Below are 24,117 nucleotides of genomic sequence, written 5' to 3'. Positions count from 1 at the left end.
AACCTGCCAGCTCAGGTGTATGTGACTGGTGCCTTAGCTACTTGAGCCACAGGTGCTGAGCCAAAAAAGTAATGTGATAATCTTAATCAGAGGGCAGCAAGCTAAGACCCATAGGTCCAGTCTGGGCAGCCACTGGATTTTGTAAAGATAGTTTATTGGAACACAGCAGTGCTCCTTCATTTACATGTTGGCTGTGGATATTTCTGCTAATAGCAGAATTGAATACTTCTGCCAAAGACTGAAGGGCCTGCAAGCCTAAAATATTTAGTACCTGGACCTTTTTGAAAAACATTTGCTGACTTCTAATCTTAAAATGAAGTAAAATTAAAAATCAAAAAGATATTTGATAAAAATTCAGTTGCCATTCCTACTTTAAAAAAAAAAAGGAGATCTTAGCAGAGTAGGAATAATAGAAAATTTGCTTATCTTGACAAAGTGGACTGATTATATTAGTTTTCTATTGTTCCTATAACAAACTGCCACAAATTTAACAACTTAAGAAACATATATCATCTGACATGTTCCATAGATCAGGAGTCTGTGAACAGCTTAACTAGGTCCCAGCCTTCATCAGAAGGCTGCACTTTAGGCTGTGTTCTCATCTGGAGGCACAACTAAGGAAGAATTAGCTTCTAAGCCCATTCAAGTTGTTGTTAGAATTCATTTTTCTGCTATTGTAAGACTGAGGGCCTGGAGATTGGAGTCTGACCTCACATCCTAGAGGCTGCCTTGGCAGTAGCACCCTGCCAAGCCCTCTTCATAGGCAGATCACAACATTGCTTCAAGGCCAGCAGGAGAATCTTCTCCACAGTCTGCAAAGATGGAGGCTTATATAATGTAACATAACCATGGGGGAAAAAGCCCATCACATTTGCCATTTTCTCTTGGTAAGAAGCAAGTCACAGGTGCTACCATACTCAAGGAATAGAGATTACACAAAAGTGTGACTCATGTATGGGAGAGAAGATAGGAACTTTTTAGAATGTGTCCACCATGGAGACTTATAAGAAACATATTTAAGTAAGGTTTAGATTTAATGGTGAAATACTTGACACAATCCCATTAAAGTAAAGAACAAGAAAAGGATGCCTATTCTCACCACCATTACTCTTGAATAATTTACTGGAGGTTGAAAGCAATCCAAAGAGGAGAGAAAAAAAAAAAAAAAAGAAAGAAAGAAAAATACAAAATTAAAAAAAATTATTCAAGTCAAAAAAATACAAAATTTTCATTATTTGTATTCTATGAAGAATACCCCCAAAAATCATATGGCAAACTGTTAGAACAAGGCAGAAAGTTCAAGAGAGATCAAAGAAGGTAAACATGCCAGAATCAATAACCTCCACAAACATCAACAATAACCACTGCTCTCTCCCACCAAACTCGCAGGAAAAAAAGAAAAGATTCCATTCACAAGAGCAGCAAGTGGGAGAAACTATCGAGGGATAAATCTACTGAGGAATACAGAGTAGAAGTCTATGAAACTTTACTGAAAGAGTAAACTACGATCAGGAGAATAACTGAGAGGCTCAACTTGTAAAGATTGTAATTGTTCCCAAATTAACCTATAGGTTTAATAGAATTTCAGTAAAACTCCAACACACAGAAATTGAATTTCAATATATCTTATGGAGTTTTTTTTGGATAATTCTTATATTTTGGATTTCTTGTAGAAATTGAAAACCATTCTCATAAACTTCTGGTGAGTATTAACAAAGTTTCTGATACCTAGTTGAAGATTCTGCTGCTGTGCATACTTATTTATTTATTTTTTTTGGCCTGGGGCTGGGTTTGAACCTGCCACCTCTGGTATATGGGGCCAGCACCCTACCCCTTTGAGCCACAGGCACTGCCCTCTGGTGCATACTTTTAAAGCATGTCGAGCTTTGCAAGAAATGAAAAGTAAAACATGATTTTTCACTTAAGTCTTTACTTGACTATGCCAGCAGCTTAAAACATGAATGCACAATATATATGAATAGATATAATACAGGAGAAGATAGAAGGGCAAAGAGTTTACTGTAGTACAAGTTACCATAAGGCTCACATTCAAAGATAATAATTTTTATTTTTTGAGACAGAGTCTCACTATGTCACCCTCAGTAGAGTGCTATGATGTCACAGCTCACAGCAACCTCGAACTCTTGGGCTTAAGAGACTCTCTTGCCTCAGCCTCCTGAGTAGCTGGGACTATTGGTGCCCACCACAATGTCCAGCTATTTTTTTGTTTCAGTTGTTTAGCTGGCCTGGGCTGGTTTTGAACCCGCCATCCTCAGTGTACCTGGCTGGCACCATAACCACTGTGCTATGGGCACCAAGCCCAAAGATAATGAATTTTGATTACTGAGCTTACTGCTTTGTCTTTTTTCCTTTTTATTTTTTATAAGAGTCTGTTGCTTCTATATAAATGTTTTACAAGATCTTATCATGTATTCATGGTCAATTTTCTAAAATGTCTTGGATTTTGAGTTGTAGGTTTCTGAGAGATTTTCAGCTTGATTAGCTGAATTTTTCACAGCAGTGATCTGTTTTTCTGAACCTAATTATGAGTTATTGTTTATATTACTAAAATTAGAGTGAATTCTGCTCAGAGTGCACTAGATAGCACTTTAAAGTGCCTGTTGATATTACTAAGGATCTGAACAAAGGTTTGGTTCGGATTTTAATATATCTCCCTGCTTAGATGGTTCACGTAAAAACAGACAGATATGTGAGATTGGACAACTAAGTTTGTGAACTCATCCTAGAAAATGTGCTACCTACCTCATTGTTGAATATCATTACAGTCACCTTCAAAGTACTTCCTTTGGGAATCTATGCACTAACTCCAGCGCCTAGTCCAACCTTCAAAGCACTTTTGGAACTCTTTCGGGAATGGTCTTCAGAGCTGTCCTCTGATTATATTCAAAGTACTCCCCTTGGGAAGCTGTACACCAACTCCAGTGCCTACTCCAACCTTCATAGCAATTTTGGAACAATTTTTCTGGAATGGTCATCAGAGCTGTCTTCATAGGAGTTCTGACAATAAAGTTCATGAACTCGTGCTAGAAAAAATGCTTTGATAGGTGGACTAGGCACTGGTGCCATTGCTAGCTTCCCAAGGGGAGTACTTCAAAGGTGATCAAAGTGGTGATGTTCAGCCATGATGTACGTAGCACTTTCTATGATGGGGTTGTGAACTTAATTGACCTCAAACTAAGATTTGTTCAAAGAATGACTGAGAAATTTTGAATTTATCCTTAGTGAAGCTATAGCATAAAAAGTCATAGGAAAGCATTGGCAGGAAAGACCATAACTTTTGACATTGGACATTTGGAAATTCTAGAGCTCCATGTCCCACACGTTTGCCCCTAGACACATGGGGCTATTGAATACTAGAAATGTAACTAGTCTGAACTGACATGAGCTGTAGTGTAAAATATATACCAGAGTTCTAAGACAGAGTACATAGAAAAAAAAAGTTAAATATCTCATTGATGACTTTTTGTATTGATTACATGTGGAAGTTACGTGTATATATTGGGTTAAATAAAATATATTATTAAAACTAATTTCATATCTTTTTTTACATTTTTATTATTAGAAAAATTAAAGTTATATATGTAGCTCACACTTTTGTTTCTACTGGACAGCACAGAAAATGTCAAAAAAGATAGAAGAAATTTCTCTCAATTAGCAAAGACAGATCTTTCCTGGAAAATAATTAAAAGATGGAGAAATCTTCTCTAACCACCTCTGATAGAAGGAATCCAACTTTTAATTTTTGGAGTAGTACTCTTGTAAGGTTACTTCCTACATCATTAACTGACTAACCATGAGTATTTCAAATTAGTTTTTAATATAAAAGGAATAGCTAAATCACCTATGCCATATCCTGATTTGTCTTTGATTTCCAAAGACATCAGTGAGGAGGAAGACATTTGACATCATACTCCAAGAGCACACCCATAAGAGAACTAAGGTTAAGCTTCACAACTCTAAATATCAGATCAGTGAAAATAATCAAATGTGATTGAAAGTCTCACATAAGAATAAGATGTCAAAGTCTTTACTGTCAACTATCTTGTCAGACAGGTTAAAAGTGCAGGCCTATACCTTAAATTTGAGCAAGAGTACAAAGAGAAGCCTTTATACTGCTTATCAAAGTATTTTAAAATTATAAATCCAGCTAATTGTTAAACTATGCTTTCCATTCTCCAATTTTGACAAATACACCTTAATAATGTTCTGGAAGTCCGGTTAGAATTTGAAATTTACCATAAGGACATTTGCATTAGAATATTCATCATAACTCAATTCATAATCACCAAGACATGCAATCAATCCAAGTGCTTATCAACCCATGAATGGATTAAAAAACTTGTATAAATAGATCATGGAATACTATCTAGCCATAAAAAGGTGGAGACTTATTTACCTGGATGGAGTTAAAGAATATCATCCTTAGTAAATTATCACAAGAATGGAAAATTAAATATCCAATGGATGCAATACTAATTCGAAACCAATAGAGAACAACTATAACCCACATGAGAGAAAAACACAGTTAAATTTAAGGGGCCGGGAGGAGGGAAAAGGGAGAGGGGAGGAGGGAGGAGAATTGATGAGCTCTCACCTAATGGGCACAACGTAAGGGGATACAGCACACCCCCTGGGTGAAGGGCTGAACTGTAACTTGAACTTCACCTAACAAATGCAAACAGTGTAACCTCATCATTTGTACTCTCATATTAATCTGAAATTTAAAAAAAAAAAGGAAATTGCATTTATAAACTAAAAGAAAGAGAGAGAGAGAGAGAGAGAGAGAGAGAAAGAAAGAAAGAAAGAAAGAAAGAAAGAAAGAAAGGAAGGAAGAAAAAGAAAATTTATTCTCCTTGCAGCTTTACACTGAAAGACAGAGACCAGGGGAGACATGGCCCACCTCCCTTCTTTCGGCACTACTGGCTTTATCCCACATCATGAGAGCCTACGCATGTACACATCTGAACACCCAACCCACATGTCTACACTCTCCACACCCTGCCCTCCACCAGTGCTGTCCCTTGACCACCCTTTAGACTAGAAGTCATACCAGTGATGTGCAGTCCACCCTTATGAGGATGGACTTGAGTAAGAAGTTTCACGGCCCTAAAAGTAGCCTCTGAACCCTTTGGGGAGGGAATTCTGGGATCCCAGGAATCTAGGGCATATTTTAAAAGCATAGGCATGAACTTGGTGGACAATGGCCCATTAGTCTATGTAAAAAACCAGATTGGAGTCCTTAAATCTACACCGACACAGTGGCCACTAACCACATATGCTAGTTACGTTTAATGAAATTAAATCTTCCGCTGCTCCTTGGTTGTACTAGTTACATTTCCCATGTGGCTAGGGGCTATCATTGCGGACAGGACAGATTATAGAATATTTCCATCATCACAGGAAGTTCAACTGGACAGTGCTACTCTCCAGTCATTAGTCCCCTGACATAGGTCTAAAAACAATACTGAAAGTGGAAGCGTGGCTGCTTTATTTTTCTGTTAATCTACTGATTCAATAAATGAGAAGACACATATGTGTTTGTTAATAAGAGCTCTTAACCACCCAGTGATTAAGAGTTTGAGAAAATGAACAGTGAAGTAGTTGGCTACTTTGCAGCAACACAGAAATGACTTTTTTTTTTTTTTTTTTAGCACAAATCATGCAAGTGTGCAACAGGAATGCTTTTCCCTCCCAAGACTGAAGTTCTGTAACACTTTGTAAATCTTCTGGATATTCTCCCATAGATTAGTAACCTAAATTCTGTGTCGCTAAACTTGGAGTAGACCTGATTTTAAGAATCACACATTTTCACTAGTTTCTATTTTCTTACAAATATTTCTCCTACACTCAATGGTTTATGGGCATGAATATCTAGTTCGATAGGTTTTGGATCACTAAAAATATGAAAATGTGTATGTAACAAATGCTCTGTGTCAATATTAAAGAACTTCATGCATTTTTAGGTAATTAGAAGAGGTCTGTGGATATCATATTACATATTTAGATTCAGAAAACCACTACTCTGAAAATGCCCCAGAAGGGCCAACAAGTGAGACACAGTATTTTGTGGCAAATCCATTGACATGGAATCCTACAGGAACTGAGAATTTATTCTCTGAATGAAATGAAATAGTATTATTCCAAAATAAATCCAGATTTTTTTCAGTTTTATAAATGAGGAAATGGCTCAGTGCCTGCAACGCAGTGGTTACAGCGCCAGCCACCATCACCAAGGCTGGTGGGTCTGAACCCAGCCCCGGCCGGCTAAACAACGACAACTGCAACAAAAAATAGCCGGGCGTTGTGGTGGGCAGCTACTTGGGAGGCTGAGGCAGGAGAATCGCTTAAGCCCATGAGTTGGAGGTTGCCATGAGCTGTGACACCACAGCACTCTACCGAAGGCGACATAGTGAGACTCTGTCTCAAAACAAAACAAAAAATAAATAAATAATAACTGAGGAAATGGAGGCTCGTTCTCTCTGACATCTGCTCCCTCTGCCTTTCTCTTTTCCTTTCCAGTTAGAGCATCATAATCTTCTTACACTTCTAAAATATCTTCCCCACGCAATGTCTTCCTTTCAAGCTCTCATCTAATCCTCACGATAGCCCTGCAATATAGATTACGAAGGCAAATATCGTTGCAGTATTTAAGATGATGAAAAGAAACACAGAAAGGTTAACCGATTTACCTAAAGCCACAAAACGTCACACAGAACGTGTTTTGGTCTTGGAGCTGAGATTTTCCTCCACCTCTTCCCGATCACTTCACATGACCTTATCATGTTTTGTCCCCGGGTATCCCTCTTAACAAGTTTAATAGGAAAATTCATGACAAGCTGCTGGCGCACTGTATGTATATGAAGAGTCACAAGAACTTTGAAAAAATAAGGCAGGAAGTTTTTCTTTTATTGTCCTGTGATGATTTTCACCAACTATTTGTGCCAATGTTCCTAAGAGGCATTTCTATTTCAAGCCATGTGACCTAATGTTTGTGGACTTAGATCCATCATCCGTAAAATGGAAATTCCATGCTGGAAGACCAATTTCATTTCAGTATAGAGTACTGTTGTTTTTCAAAAATCAGCCAATATTAATCTTCTCAGGTAATAAGAACTAGATTTATTCTTTTAAACTCAGACACAGTCAAATCTGATTCCAGATGTAAACCTCATTGTTGTAGCAAGACCATAAAAGGTTCTCATTTTCTTTTTAAAAATTTTTAGATGCAAAGGCACTTGGAGAACTTGAGATTCACAGAATAAAGAAATCGTAGAACTCAACTAAAACATCGTTTACGCCTACCCCTTTAATTTATAAGGAGAGAAATTAGATGAAAAGAGAGGCCAAGAAATATGGTTGCCTTAAGTTTATAAATTAATTGATTGAAGAGTCCGATAACAGACGTTATCTACTTTTCCTACGATGCTGTGTTGATCTGGGCTTCTGGTGAACAAGTCATATATGCATTGTTTTTAGGAGAACACTATAAATTAATTCAAAGAAGAGGCCTACCGCACCATATGGAATGCCTATAAATTGTGCTCCCCCTCAAAAGTGAATTTAAAGTGAATTATTATAAATCTAAAATTGTATTTTCTAACTTCTAAACTGTTAAAAAGAATGTTCCAGAGTGAGTTGCATACAGATTTTTATTTTCTTCTATCTGCTTTTTCATTTTTTCTATATATTCTACAATGAACATATGTTCCTTACATAATCAGAGAAAAAATGTAGTTAGAAATGGATCACTTACAGCATGAAGAAAGCCCTTTAAATACGTAGTTAAAATATAATTAATACTCTAATAGTCCTAAAATATTCATATGTTGTACAAAATACAATTGTCAGACTGACTTTAAAATGTTGAAAGAAATTTGAGATCCTTGAGTTTATAGCCCAGCACAGGAAAAATGGGTATATTCTGCTAAAGTGACATTATTTGCTTGAAACATTTCTTTTGAAAATGTAAAACTTTCATTGTCTCTTCTGAAAGAGTTTATCTGGTATATCTTAAATTTTTCCTCAAGAAATTTTACTTGAAGTCCTTTAAAAGTCCTATAAGAAAAGACATTTTAGTAATTTTATGTTTTCAGTATTCTTTGGAAGTTATTTTTGGTAAGCACCATAACATCCTGTTATTACCAGAGAAGGTACCACATTTACCATCTCCATAGTAGCAAATGTCCACATAATGCTGTCTATTGACATGGAGATGTGGCTATAAAATATATGTGTGATAAAGAACATGGTTGACGTGTTGTCTGGACAAATAGCAAAGCTGCTTAGTGAACAGTTTTCATTTAGCAAGAAGGACACCTGAGTTGTTTCTTGTACTGTCTGTGAAAAAATTATGAATTACAATTACTTAAATGTTGACATTGATTGAGCTTCTATCTGGCACTTGGGGCAATATAAGTGCCTCCCAATCTTCCTCATTACTAAGTAATCTAATCATCCCCATTTACTCCTTATAACAAGCTATAATGTGGAGTTATTACCGATTATCGTTATTTTCCAGATGGGAAAAATTCAAACACAGAGAAATGAAGGAACTTGCTTGAGGTCATGTGACTGGTAGACAGTAGAGCCAGGATTTGGACCCATGTCCAGATCCTACAGCCTTTACTACCATCTTGCACAGGACGCTGCTCAGGGTTTCTTCTCATATCCAGAAAAATCACTTAAAAATCAAGTGAAATGACTGTCTGTAAACTGTTCTTTGAGTATGGGTATCACAGACATATAAAACGTTATTTCAAATTAGATGGCACTGCATATGACATTGAGTTCTCCCACCCTAAGAAACATTGGAATTTATTAATATAGAGACAATCATTATTATCATTGTTATTTCATATTGTTCCTGAAAATTATTATTTCACACTATTATCTCAGGTTCAATTGGCTGCTAACATTGATCACCCATTTTTTTGTTTGTTAGTTTTGCGCAAGTCACTTAAATTGTACTGAGCTCCCTTTATAAAATGACTGTGTGCTGGGCAGAATTCTAAAGGTGCTCCCTTTCTGTCTCCTGGTTCTTGAGTCAAGCACTAATTTAGCTACCGCTGTGAAGGGGCTTTGTGGATGGAATTAAGGTACTAATCAGTTGACCTTGATATAGGGAAATTATGCTGGATTACTTGGGAAGGTCCAAAGTAATCACGGGAGTCTTTAAAAACAGAAGAGGGAGGCAGAAGAGAGCATGGGGACTACCTGAACCTCCACTGTTGTTGCTGAGATGCTGGGACCAGGTACTAAAAGTCCATAAAGACCTCTAGGAGAAAAGGGCAGCTCCAGGGGACAGCCCCCAAGGAAATGGAATCAGACCAGCCATCTGAATGAACTTGGAAGCAGATTCTTTCCCCTGAAGTCTCCAGTAAAGAACACATCTCTACTGATACCTTGATTTTAGGAAAATGAGATCCATTTGGACTTCTTACCTACAGGCAGTAACTGGCACTGTCACTATGTGTGATAATTTGTTTGGGCAGCAACAGAAAACTAATTCAGAGAGGAAAGCATCAAGTTCAAAAACTGTGTGTCTGCTGTTACAGTCAACAGAAAACAAAATAAGAGTAATTTGAATGGAACAGCAATGGAATGCAACACTCTGAAAAGGGGGCTGGAGACAGTTTCTTGTATTATTTACCATTGACTTTGGAAGGTTTACTGTATTTTTAAGATGAGAGAGATAAGAATATGTCTGAATGTTAAAAGAAGTCAGTAGGACGGGAGAGGTTGAAGATACTGGGTGCAGGGGGTGGGTGGGTGGGGTGGGGTGGAGGAGACAAACTGAAGAAATGAAAAGGACTAGGATGCCAAGGACAGATGGAAGGATTAGCATTGGAAAGGAGAAAGGCATCTTCCTTTAAAGGGGAAGGAAAAAAGAAAGGATGAATCCAAAACCAGCTTGGTGTGTGGGTAGGGTGGCAAGAAGCTGCAGATGATCCTGTCTAGTGCCTTCTACTATCATCTGAAATCAGCTGCCGAGAGCAACCAGGAGGTGGAGTCAAAGGTTTGATGAGCTTGGAGACTTGACATTGATTCCATCAACAATGGAAGAGACCACGTAAGGACGCCTGAGGTGATGGCTGGGAGGAACTGAAGTTCCAGGACTTTGGAGCTCATGGATGGACGATGGCCTGCCCCATCTGCGGGGCTGGGAAATCTTAGCATTGATCAGACGGTAGCGTGGCTGTAAGGAATGCAGCTGTTAGATTGGCTCAGCGGTGGAGTTTCCTGCCTGGCAGAGGCAGTGGTGTGAAGGGCTAGAGGATTATGGAAATGTGTGATACAGGTGACAGACCATTGATTCTAAACTGAGTGAGGAAGGGAGGAGAACGTAGGGAAATGCAGGTTAGCAGGGGCAGGAGACTCAATTTCCTTCTCAGTGCTGATTAGCTGTGGAAGTCGTACTATTTGTACAGCCAAATTTGTTACACCAGCAATATCTCTCAGAGCTCACTTGACTAGTCTTCCCTGTCAGAAAAACGAGTTCCATCCTCCAGGGGTCTGATGGTTTTAAAGTATTATCCTTAAAGAGAGTCTCATTTAGTGGCTATTCTCTGGATACCCTTAAAGAGAGTCTCATTTTCTCGTTTAGTGGCTGTGGTCTTGGTATAATTTATAATTTATTTTCCTCCATCCCACGAGGCCTTCTCCATATAGGCTTTATAAAGATGATAATAGCTAATGTTTTTGAAACATTACTATGTGCCGGGCACAGTGCAAAATGTTTTACACGAATTATGTCATTGAAAACTCATTAAAACAAAACAAAACTCAGACGTTTGTCCATTTATTCTACTGATGAGGAAGTTGAGACTTCAGTGGGGGGAGGTATGTGTCCAAGTTCAGAGTATCAATTAATGGTACAGCCTGAACTATCAGACTTCACAATGCATGATGTTTGCCATAAGGCCACACTGTGGGTTCAAATGACACAAGACTAGGAGGCAGATCAATACATGACTATTAACTGGATACGTCTATCCAGATGACAAAGAAATTGTAGTGACAAAAGCTGCCTGACCACTCTAATGTAGCTCTATGAAGAGGACTTTCCTTTCTCTTTTCTCAGTCCTTCACTGGCAATCAAATATTAAATTTAGAGGTTTTGTACCCATGAAAATTGAGCAGGGATTTATGAAAAAAATAATACATCTGTTATCCTTTAAGTGCTAACTTTACTGGTGGGAGGAAGGGAATATACAAGAGAGAAACTCTTGATGAGTCTGATTTTTTCCCACAGAATGGATTCTAGTTGTAGGAAATATTTAGGGCAATTGTCATAGATTGTGAAGTTGGAATGTGGGTGTGTAAAGGAAGAGGTAATCAAAGGCGAAAGATATAAAATGGTATATGTACACCATGGAATACTATGCAGCCATAAAGAAAGATGGAGACTTTACCTCCTTCATGTTTACATGGATGGAGCTGGAAAATATTCTTCTTAGCAAAGTATCTCAAGAATGGAAGAAAAAGTATCCAATGTACTTAGTCCTACTATGAAACTAATTTATAGCTTTCATAGGAAAACCATAATCCAATTTTAGCCCAAGAATATGGGAAAAGGGGAGAGAGAGGGGAGAGGAGGGAGGAGGATGAGTGGAGGGAAGGTGATTGGTGGCATCATGCCTATGGTTCATCCTATAAGGGTACATGTGAATCTCTCTACATGTAGAATATAAATGTCTTAACACAATAACTAAGAAAATGACATGAAGGCTATGTTAACCAGTTGGATGAAAGTATTTCAAATTGTATATAGAAACAGCACTCTGTACCCCATGACAGTATTAATGTACACAGCCATGATTCAATAAATAAATAAATAAAAATAAAAATAGAAAAAAAAATCTGGAGGGAAACCAGAGTACCGTACAGGAAGTAGTGTTAACATTTGTGAGCGGCTGATGAAAGGATGTGCTGAACTAGAATGCTAAGCCATCACTAGCGTTAAAATAAGTCAATGTTATTAAAGCACATTGGCCTATAGCTGGTTGCTTATTTATTGTTAGTTGGGTCAGTCACCAGTTCCTTTAAACTTCAAGTGTGGTCTCTCATGAGATTGTCAGAGTCTAGCCTAGACCCAAAGTGTAGAAGCAGACCCTACTCTAACAGGATCCTGCAGGGTGGAGGGGCTGGTACGCAGACTGATGTTTCAAAAACATTCCCCCCCTCGAACCCCCCACCTCCCTGGTCCATTTGTTTCATTCAGCTTCATGAGAAATACTGATACATTAATTCCATCACAATTTACACAAGCATTTTAATTAAAAGAAATTTTATACAAGCATTTTTAATTAAAAAGAATAAAATTTATACAAGCATTATTAAAGAGAAATTTTAAAATACTTGATTCATTTTTGATTCTCATTAATTTATAAGAGTTTTATTTCTATTTATTAATAAGACAACTGAAGAGCAGCTAGCTCATTTTCCAACTTTCTCAGAGTTACGTAATTTGACAATATATTCACACAGAGCTCCTTTCTTCCTCAGGATATTCTTTCCTGCTAATTTATTCTCATGCAATGCCTAGAGAGTAGGACTTAGAACAGTTAAATAAAGAAACGGTACAGTCTCTTAAATTCTGAAACTCTCCCTACCAGGGATGAATAATCTGGCCCTGAAAGATTCATGGAAAGTGAATAAGATAGTTATTTGAGAGTGGCCAAATTCAGTGTCAAGGTTCTTAGCTAGGGCCTGTGTGATGAAGACCGATTTGAATTCCAAATCAACGCCAGCTCCTTCCTAATAGATCTATCAGTCTGAGCGAGGACATTAGCCTGGTGCATCAGGTCTTCTATTGGAAAGAAAAATCAGTAACTGCTCAAAAGTCATGCACCTGCTTCAGTATTGAGAGCCCCCTGACATTTATAAAGCAAGATGTTGGCTGTTAATCCACATTAGACTTTAAATTCAGCCAACATGGAATCTGTTACTTTACAGCCAATTCTGAGCTATTGTTCACCTTTATATGTGTCGTTTGGGATTTTAGATCTTTGGATACTTCACCTCTGAAGAAGATTCTCTTGCTGCCCAACTTGATGAAGAAAATTTGATTTTCCTTGTGTCTAGGAAACAGCGAGTTGTAATTTCAGGTAACATTTTTAATTCCCTTCCAAATTAGCATGAGTTTGAGTATTTCAAGAATAGATTTTGGGACTACAATGTTTCCATTGAATCACTTTTGATTTTATATATTTGCTCAGTATTTTATAACTGGAAGGGGGCAAGTGGCAGTTTCATATGCAGTATCGGAAGAAACTCTACTACAGTTGAAATTGAAATACTATCATTGCTCTGGAGGATAATAAATAAGAAATGGAAGGGGGAAAAATCATTCTCCTGAAAAGACTCAAACCTCTCTACAATGGTATCTTAATAACGCAAGTTCCAGTATCAACTAGAATCATGTTTCTTTACTTTTTTTTTGAGACAGAATCTCAAGCTGTCACCCTTGGTAGAGTGCTGTGGCATCACAGCTCACAGCAACCTCAAACTCTTGGGCTCTTTGCACAAGTCATTCTCTTGTCTAAGCCTCCCAAGTAGCTGGGACTACAGGTATCCGCCACAATGCCCAGATAATTTTTTTTGTTGCAGTTGTCATTGTTGTTTTAGCTGGCTTGGGCCAGGTTCAAACCTGCCAGCCACGGTGTATGTGGTTAGCACCCTACCCACTGAGCTACAGATGCTGTCAAGGATCATGTTTCTTTTAAAATATTCTTAAAATTGAGTTTTTAATTTTTCACTAAAAAGAACTCCTCCCACATACTTGTCTCCCCTTGACGATCCTACAGTTTAGCCTTACATCTCTGACATGTGAGTTTGGGCCAGTTGTAGAGGGATGTTGTCTCAATTTAGGAGGTCTTTTTTGTGTGTGTGTGCCTGAGACCCAGGAACTCCCATCCCTCTCCACTGTGGACACGATGGGATTTTCTTCCCTTTCTTCCCTTCTAGGTGGGAGAAGTTCAGGAAGAAGAAAGGCAACCCCTCAAACCTACTCCCATCCTCCAGCATGTCATCCCATGTTCTGACATGAAATGTGTACTCTAGATCAAATCCACTGTGCTTCAGTGCTTGAGATCCACACTTACCTTCACCCTTGGCACTTCCTTAGCCCACATAGGTCTCTGCAGAGCCCAGCCTCTGCCCTTGGGAACAGAATGAATAAGTGTCCTTATTCATCAAAGAACAGATACTAAAGGTTTGTCCCTGCTGCCACTATATGCTCAAGGGGGGCCCAGTGACCATGGAAGAGCGTGGCTGGCCTCCTCCCTCTGGATGGGAGTTGGGGGTCCAGGAGCCTTTCTCAGACACAGCAGTGAGCAAACAGGCACGAACCTCTGATATCACAAGGTTTACATTCCACTGGGGAGAGCAGACAACCAAAACATCAAACTAGTAAAATAGTATGTCAGATGGTAATACGTGCTACAGATAAAAAGTAAATAAGTGAGTTATGGAGAAAAATAAAGCAGGAATGTGGGAAGAAGCTGGTTTGGGGATGGGAGACCTACTCATGTCCTCCCCACCAAGAACTAATGCGCACCCCTTTGAGAGCAGTATCTTCCCTGCGGAGATGCGGGGATGACAGTGGTGACACTGGAGTCTGGATCTGTTCCCTTGCCTTTCTTCTCTGAGAGTTTACAATTATAAACATTAATACCTTGGGAAGAAGCCGAATATTTACGGCTTTGTCATTCAGTGCATGGGCATAGCAATATGAAAGTGTTGTTTTTTTTTTTTCAAAACACACAAGGTTACAAAAAAAGCCTTACTCACAACATTAAAGTACTGTAGTTCCAATCTTTTATACTAGAAAGCCTGAGATAGTATTAGGTTTTTATTATGTGCAAACTACTATGATAACAGTTCAAAAAAAGGATTCTTAAGAGATGTGAAAACCAAAATCTCAAAATAGAAAAGATTCCAAAAGACGGTTCATTCTCTGAAACGTGCACACATGCTCGGGAAAGTCATGCGCCACATTGAGTCGGTAAGCTCTATGTTCAAATTAGTAACTCTGGGGGTAATTACAAGCAATGGTTGCTGGGTTTATGGCTTTTTTCTGCTTTAATTTTTAAGTAACTTAGGGCTTTCCAGAAAAATGTGGGTTATTTTTTTTTCTTTCTTTTTTTTTTTTTTAAATTAAACAAACCTAGCAAAGGCGCTTTGGGGTCTTTACTGCTGGAAGTTGCAATTAATATTATGACATTGACAGGTAGTAGCAGACGAGATGTAATCAAGTGCATCGTCAAGATTCCTCAACTGGATTTACTGTTAACAGCGACTCAGAAAGGATCTATAGCAGTCTTTAACAGCCAGGTAACATGAAAGCTTGAATTCCTCCTCCCCCACCCCTCCACTCACTCTGTCCCCTTCCCTTCCGCCCTCCCTTCCTTCTTTTTTGTTTTCTTTACGAGTTACGCAGTTATATGTGTATATCAGGTAAGTAACAGAGCAGAAGTCACAAACCACATTTCAAACTTACTCTAAATAATAAAGCCAGATATTGAGCACGGAGGAGACTGATGGACGACAGGGTAGTTTTTGGACTGATAAGCGCATTTGGCATTGTTCCTCTGGGGGTCAGGTTGAATTACATGGCACTGACACAATTAAAGGATGATCTTAGACAATTTCTCAGATAAAATCAGAAACATTCACAAGCCGAGTGATTAGATCATCACCCTATCAAGTAATAAAAGGTCCCATCAAGGTCCCATCAAGACTCTTGGACTTAGAGTTAAAAAAAAAAAAAAAGCCCAAATTCTAGCACTTCTATTTAAGTAGCTATGGCATCAAATAGGAAACTGATGAGCCATTTATATCTTTTCACATCTCTTTTTTCACATCTGGAAAATGAGGACAATAGAACCAGTCCTCTCTGCCTCAGAGGACTGTAGTGAATGAAGGTCAAACGAGATAATGAATGTAGCAACACTTTATGAGCAATAAAGCTCTATATAAATGTAACACATCACTTTTATCAATGTCATTTCTTGAACTTCCACTTTCAAAACACAGGAGATTTCCACAACACGTATGATGATATGCCCTACATAGTACTTTACCTTGAAAGTAAAAGGTGACTGGTATTAAATGTGAAAGAAATTCTAACTTTTAGTTCATTTCCAACTGGAGACCAGCTTTACACAAGTAGATATGTTTGAAATAATCACCACATGATTCAAATTTCCACAATATTCTTCAGCTCTTAGGTAATCTCTAGCCCAGGGAGTCTTTTCAGAAGTTGAAGTCATAAGGTAGCAAGACTATCAAAGGAGATTGTCATCTGGACCCCTGGAAGTGGAGCAGTGGGGCCTTCAGAGTGTGGCTATGGAGTCTGGATTTAGCCTGGCGCACAGAATAGCCCTCCCTGGATATGTATTTTATTTTATTTATTTATTTATTTTTTAGACAAGCGTCTCAAGCTGTCACCCTGGATAGAGTGCTGTGGCATCATAACTCACAGCAACTTCAAACTCTTGGACTTAAGCCTTAATTCTCTTGCCTCAGCCTCCCAAGTAGCTGGGACTACAGGCACCTGCCACAATGCCCAGCCAACTTTTTGGTTGTAGTTGTCATTGTTGTTTGTCAGGCCCAGGCTGGATTCGAACCCACCAGCTCTGGTGTATGTGGCCGGCGCCTAGCCTCTGAGCTACAGGCACTGAGCCAACCCTCCCCAGATATTTAAGTGAGTTAATGCTTATTCAGTGCTTAGCATCCTTGGAAGCACTCATAGATGTAAGCAATTAGTAACTAATCTGAAGATAGTTAATTTTTTAAACAATACTTTCTCTCTAACTGCATTCTCTTATTAGAAACAGAAATGAGTGTTTGCACATTTGTTAGTACATGTGTTTGCACCTTTAAGTTAGGTGCAAACTTGATGATGTGAAAATGATGCAAAAAATGATGAATTTGCCTCATTTAAATATAAAAAGCTTCTCAATCTTTCTCTCTGCGAATTATTTCCCTTCTTGTCAATTTACTTTTATTTCCCCCAAACCAGAACTAAGGTGGTATCTAAAAACTAGTGTGAAGAGGAAAATAGTGATCTATTCTATAATGAAATAGCTCAGGATTATGTGAAATAAGTCAGGTTGCATTTTCATATCTCCAGACGTGCCTCACACACACACACACACACACACAAACCTGGGCATGCGCTCACTCCTACACACACACACACACACACACACGCATGCGCCTAACTTAAAGGTGCAAACACATGTACTCACAAATGTGCAAACACTCATTTCTGTTTCTAATAAGAGAATGCAGTTAGAGAGAAAGTATTGTTTAAAAAATTAACTATCTTCAGATTTGCTACATGAGGAATCAATAGCATTTTATTATCATCTGCCTTACAAATAAGGTAACACATTGAGTGAGAAAAGTTAAGGTGAAAGTGTAGGTCACAGGAGTAATTTATTAAAAGGTAGCCACTAATAACTCAAAATCTTCTGTTAATCCATAATTTTGGCTCTATCTGAAGTATAATAAATACAGTGAAGGATTTTCTTGAGGATATAAAGTGTGAATGTTATCAATAAAAATTCCTGCAAAGCAAGATAGTAAAAATTCAGAGTATACCTAAGGATGATGTAACTTTTCAAGAAGGGAAGAGGGCTTTACACAATGACTTCCACCAAAGCTGGATGCAGAGAAATTGCAGAAGAAACCGCAGGTGGTACGTTCTGCTGCTCATCAGTTTCCTTACGATGCTTTATTTCTCCCATCCAGAAATAAGTCCCTGGTGAGAAAAATTTCTTTGAACTTTTCAGATGAAAGACAGTCTGCAGGTAGCCATGACTAACAGTGATTTTTTCTGATCTGCTTTTTAAAATTTCATACAATCTATTTCTTCTGGGCAGCTAGCTAATTCCCAAGGCCATGAGAGCATGCAAAAGAAACAAGGTCATTGAAATAACTTCAACTACCGTGTTTCCCTCAAAATAAGACACTGTCTTATATTTATTTTTTCTCAAGAAGACACACTAGGGTTTGTTTTCAGGGGATGTCTTATTTTTATTAAGTATAATACAACAATCTGCATTTATTCAAATAGAGTTAAGTCATCTTCTTCTGGAACCTGACAGGGGGAGCCGACCTTGTTGATGGGGCTGGCACTAGTGATGCATGAACTCTTTTCCCCTAGCCATTTGCATGTGCGCAATAGGATGCCTGCGAGGGCAGTTACCCCCCCCCCCACACACACACCTGCACAAGTGAGAAGGGCTGGGAGAAAGGAGCTGTGGCAGATAAAAGGAATTCCAGTCTTCCTTACTGCTCCCAGCTGAAATGCAGGGTGTGGCTATGCAGATACAATGTATAGCCACGCCCATCATTAGGTCTTATTATGGGGTAGGGCTTATATTTAACAAATGCATAGAAATCCTGCTAGGGCTTATTTTGGGGGTAGGTCTTATTTTCAGGGAAACACAGTACTTGCCTTCATCTTGGGAACAATTATCATGCCTCAAGGGTACGAAAGGCTGCTCATTATTTACACTAGCTCTCTTGCCTGGGATAAATCTATGAGTCTCGACCAGCATAGTCCCCAGGGCATGATATTCACTCAATAGACAACTTAATAAATGAAAGAAGGGGCCCTTCAGCTAGAATGTTCTTTAAGTCTCTCAATAACTTGGAGAGACAGTTTTCTAATGAAATAATGCTATTTTTTTCTACATTGCTCTGTATTTTTATTGATCTATTTAGTATTTATACAACTCTCTTGCCATTGCTGTTAGTATTATTTTGCATTCCCAACTTTTGGTATCAAAAGTTCCTCTGAATAACTAAAAAATGTGAGGTGGTTTTCATGTGGAAGGATTGAGATAATTAGTACAGCCTAAGATTCTTAAGAGCAGGCCCAAAGATCAGTCATAGAGACATAAGTCTTGGCCAAAGCAATGTGTACTATTCCACAGAGCTAGATGTTTTAGGGCTGTGGTTCTCAACCTTCTTAATGCCGTGACCCTTTAACACAGTTCCTCATGTTATGGTGACCCCCAACCAGAAAATTATTTTCGTTGCTACTTCATAACTGTAATTTTGCTACTGTTATGAATCATAATGTAAATATCTGATATGCAGGATGTGTTTTCATTGGTCGCGACCCACAGGTCGAGAACCGTTGTTTTAGGGGAAGGAGGCTCATGGAGGACTGGATGGCAAGTGAGATGAAACCAAGGAGATACTGTGTTGTTTTAGAGGCAGCATTCACATCTCTAATTGTAGTGTCAATTGTGTTTGATTATTCTTTTCCTTTGTTCATAGATGAAAGTTCAGACAAGCACCAGTATTACCGTAAGTACAGTCTTAAAAGTCTTAATTAAATCGAAATTGGGGCTATGATGATGTTTCCTTCAAAATTCATCACCATCTCAATGAAGTGCCTTAATAGGCTCTAAGCTTGTTTCATACACTGCAAATTTACATGTATTAATTAGGACTGAAACTAAGATTTGAGCAACAGCAAAGAGGACCCAGGTCTTATTTTCTAGAGTTAAACTGACTACAGGGAGTTGCTTGGAAACTGGTTACTCCGTGGAAGCTTCAATTTATAAGCTTCTCCTAAGCTTTTCTGAGCACTCACTATCAGGGAAACTAAATAACGAACACAACTTAAACAATGAGAACAAAGAGGTGGCCAATGCAAACAATTTGAAAACGTTTTAATTTAAAGTTGAAAGCAGCATTAAAAATTCTAGTGCCATTTTGTACTTCGTTTGGTCTATATCGCTAATCAGAATAGTGACCTTGCAGCAGGTGGGGGTAAAACTACCGTGACTTGCTGGCAGACTCCCACCGTGTATTTATGAGAGACAGGAGAATGATTGACTTTTCACCCTGCTTGCATGCACAGAATGCACTCAACTACAAAGCAGGGCGCCATACTGCCTGGCAAAGGAGTTTGGATTCTCTTTAAACCTCAGAGCCTGCATTTCTTAATCTTAAACACCAAATTAGAATTTCCAATGTTGGAAACCTTTTACAGAAGGTTCAGGACACGCTGGCAATGCATATAGCTCATGAATGGGAGATCCTAGCCATGCTAGCTTGGTGTCTTTCAGCCCTATGCAAGACAAATTCATTGCCTTCAACTTATCGTTGACCTAAGATCTTTTCTAGTTAAAAATTTTAGCATGGGGTCAGGGCCAGAGAGCTTGTTCCATCAGTGACCTAAGTCCAGTCTCCCTGTGCCTCTGGGAAGAGTGGTCTCACAGCAATGAATAGTGCACAAAGATGTCCTGCCAACTGCATGGAATTTCAGCTGTAGGTGAATCATTGCCCAGATAATGGTACTGAGAAACACAGGTCGGGCTAAAAGGGGGAAAAATGGGAGCCTCCCACTCAACACCTCAGACAGGATGAATTGCGAAGTTCCTCTGTAAATAAGGCAGCAAAATGAGGCTTTTATTAGACTATAACTACCTAGTCTTTATTAACCAACACCATGTCATAGAAGGAAATTCATTATGTCTTCCAATTCCATGCTTTTCCATCAGGATACCTCCTGGATTACAGGATGTGATTACCTGTCACAGCTGAAACGAATTGTTGCCACTACAGAAAGGACCATTATTGTCTGGGATTACAAAGCTCAAGGGAGCAGCCAGGTACTGTGCTAGAGAAATACTCAAAGAAATGAGATCGCCTTTTCAGTCCTGGTAGGATGTGAGCAGTCCACTCTCTCTGTGGAATGTCAGTTTCTGCACAGGTAAAATGAGAGGGTTTAATTAAATAATCCTTTAGATCAGCAGTTCTCAAACTGTGGGTCACGACCCACAGGAACTGTATTAAAGGGCCGCGGCATTAGGAAGGTTGAGAACCACTGCTTTAGATCAAATTCAGCATTAATATTCTGTAATTAAATGTTCCTTCCATGAAGTATATATTTAATTTGGGGCTTTTTGTTTGGTTTGGTTTGGTTTTTGAGAGCAAGAGAGAGGGTAATTCCTTTCTTCTTTTATCTCTTTGCCTGAATCCAAGCATTACATTCCTTTTTTTTTTTCCCTCTGAGACAGTCTCACTAATGTCACCCTCGGGAGAGTGCCATGGCATTATAGTTTACAGCAACCTCAAACTCTTGGGCTTAAGCGATTCTCTTGCCTCAGCCCCCCAAATAGCTGGGACTACAGGTGCTTGCCACAACACCCCAGCTATTTTTTGGTTGTTGTTGCAGTTGTCATTGTTGTTTGGCTGACCCGGGCTGGGTTTGAACCCACCAGCCTTGGCGTATGTGGCCAGTGTCCTACCCACTGAGTTACAGGTGCCGCCCACCAAGTATTACATTTCTGATTATAGTCATGTTAACAAACAAGTTCAAATTCTTTCTCTCAAGTCTAGCTGAACGAGGTAAGAAAATTACTAAAATCAAATGGCAGCCCTTTAGTGGCTGAGATGTTGCCACTTCACCCATCTACAGTATTGACTGAACATTTGCAGCCATTTAGAAGTGATGAACATGTTCTCTGCACTGGAACAAAACTCAAGACTAAAAGAACCCCATGAATATGCATAATATATAATATAATGGTACAGACACTTGTATAATAAAAAGTGCAACAGGGGATCGGGGAGAAGTGAGATCACTGGAATTATTTTTTAAAAAGGTCTTCAGAAAGCAGAATGGTTTAAAGTACATGAGATTAAGAAATAATCTAGCCTTCCCCCGTGCCTTGTTTATTCCTAGTCTTGGGGAAAAATTAAACTTTGTGCACAATTTGTCCACCATGTCGTAACCAACTAGTGATGCCAGAGCAATTCTGAAGAAGGCAGCTTGTTGCCTAGTGTAGTTTATCATGTGGTGTGTTACTGTCTCGTGTAGTTATAGACTAGGTTACAGTAATTTCCAAAACCCTAACCTCCCATGTCCTGAGCCTCTTCTCCTGTAGCTCGCTCCTGTTTTCACTCTTGCTTCTCAAACTCATACGCAGACGCTTCCAGTTCCTCAGAAGCATCTTGTCCCAGTCTTCCAGCCCACACTCTTCACCTCTTTCTTCCCAGTCTGCACCTCCTGGATGTGTCAGTCATTTGAGCTGCTCAGCTGCACTTCTGTGTTTTACAATCTCTCACTCTCAACATGGACAGATGCTCCAGCCCCTCTCTGTTCCCCCGTAGTGGCCAGGCACTGCTGGAGAGAAGCACAAACCGTGCCCTTTGGCATCAGGGTCTGCAGACTGGGTTGAGCTCTCAGTGGCTTCCTGCATCGCTTCCTTGTCCTTGCCACCTCTCCTGTTCCCTGCAGGTAGTCCAAAGTTTCGGTATTCTTCTCAGGCCTGCTCCCTCCAGCAGATAGAGTTGCCCCATTTTCCATACAAAACTATATCTACTATCAGACTTATCCTTTTCAAAATTCCTGCTCTCCCAGCTATAGCTTTAATAGGAAACACACCCCTACTGCCCTCCTGTCATTGAAGACAAAACATCCTTGCATTTGACACCCCGTCCACAGCCTCTTCCCTCTCTATCCTTCACATTACTTTCTCATTTTAGGCTCCTCTCAATGTCCTTTTAATCTTCCTATCAATCAATCAAGGTCTGAGATCGAAGGGACTCTAACCTTGGGACCCAAAGGAGTCACTCTGTATCTCAGCACTGTAATTTATTTCCTTATGTGCACTTCTGTTATCCGAAATCTGGTTTTGGATTTACTCATCTGTCTTTCCCTCCTCCCTTACCATGGTAGCTCCACAAAGTAAGAAACTGGTCTCGTTCATCCTTGTACAGTCATGCCTGGAATAGCTCTTGGCACATAGTATGTGCTCAATAAATATCTGTTGATTGGTTGAATAAATTTGTAGAGATCGAATGCCAGAAAAAAAAGCTAGTACAAGATTGGCTTAACAAATGCTTGCTGAGTATTTCTAGATAAATTTGGATGTTAGGATATTTTTTTCTCCTGATGACTCCTTGTAACCTAATGGACACTTTGATATTTCATTTTCCTGTTTATCACTTAGTTTTATTGCCATGATGTGGCAACACCTGAACCTTTTTATGCTTCCTTTAATGTTTTCTTACAAATACAAGAGAAGTCCACTTACATTAATACATTAGCAAATCTCTTACTTATTGAGCCAAAGATAAAAACTCTTCCCCTTTTCTGCACAAAACAACCAAAAGTATAATGTTGGGCTCACAGTGAGCGTTCATTAACTTTTCCTTAGTTAACTGTTTGTTTTCAAGTTTCTTTATCACTGGGGCGGTATCTATAATGAGAAACATCAGCAAGGAAAGCTTTTGTGAAATAATAGACGAGCAATGTTTATTAAATAGAGCCATAACAATTCATTAAAAATGTTCTTCTGTTTTTAGGAAAACTATTTCATCATAAAGCCTATGGATCACTGCCTCCTGTGTGTGTGCGTGGTGTCTTTGCCTGACCATCTCTGCCGGGATGACATCCTCTTGGGGGATGATGGTGGTTTTGTGAACAAATACACAGTAAATAGCGATGATTTTGGACTAAAGCAGGCAAAATCCAAAAAGAAATTACAAAATCACATCTTAGATTCAAAGAGCTTTAAAAGGTAAGGTTATTATATGAGTAGTATAACTGTTCTAATAATTATAGTCATTGTTCATGCATACTATTTTTTGTGTGTATATTTTTATATGTATAGACATTTATATGTAGTGAGAGAGAAAATAAGATGCCAGACCCCAAGGTAGACATTTAAGACACAAAGATGAAGAGGAGATGCTTCTTACCTCAAAGAATGTCTAGTATAAAAGGGAAGATAGGGAAATTAGCAACAGAAATTCCAATTTCAAGTGCTATTGGTAACTAAAACTTCTAAGTACTTGAATGGATTCAAGAGTTAAATGAAAAATTAAACTGTGAAAACCCTGTAAAAATATATGTGACTATTTACTGTCACTTGGATGGAGGAGAAGATTCTAAACATAAAAGCAATGTATGTAAGCATCACAGAAAAATCTTTAATAGATTTGACCATGTATGCACAAAATAAAACCTTCTGGACATGGGAAGATCACATTTAAAAAGTCAATAACAGAACTGGAATAAATAGTTATAACAAATATGACAATGTGTTGATGTTACTTGAT

At 38.8% G+C, this 24,117-nt stretch overlaps 1 protein-coding gene across 1 annotated transcript in view; it reads left to right on the top strand.

The window, feature by feature from the left end:
- The window catches only part of WDR64 (WD repeat domain 64), a 141,213-nt gene that overhangs the window by 3,314 nt on the left and 113,782 nt on the right, over positions 1-24,117 (top strand). Inside the window, exons 3-6 of the mRNA XM_003800077.1 lie at positions 13,025-13,127; positions 15,251-15,354; positions 20,550-20,660; positions 23,362-23,576. Of these exons, the coding sequence (XP_003800125.1) occupies positions 13,025-13,127; positions 15,251-15,354; positions 20,550-20,660; positions 23,362-23,576 (533 nt within the window). The remainder of the gene's footprint in view (positions 1-13,024; positions 13,128-15,250; positions 15,355-20,549; positions 20,661-23,361; positions 23,577-24,117) is intronic.

Source organism: Otolemur garnettii, unplaced genomic scaffold (genome assembly GCF_000181295.1).
Source record: "Otolemur garnettii isolate 467f Iridium unplaced genomic scaffold, OtoGar3 scaffold00165, whole genome shotgun sequence".
Taxonomy (NCBI): Eukaryota; Metazoa; Chordata; class Mammalia; order Primates; family Galagidae; genus Otolemur; species Otolemur garnettii.
The sequence above is the reverse complement of the archived record's forward strand: the minus strand, read 5'-3'. Positions and strand labels throughout refer to the sequence as shown.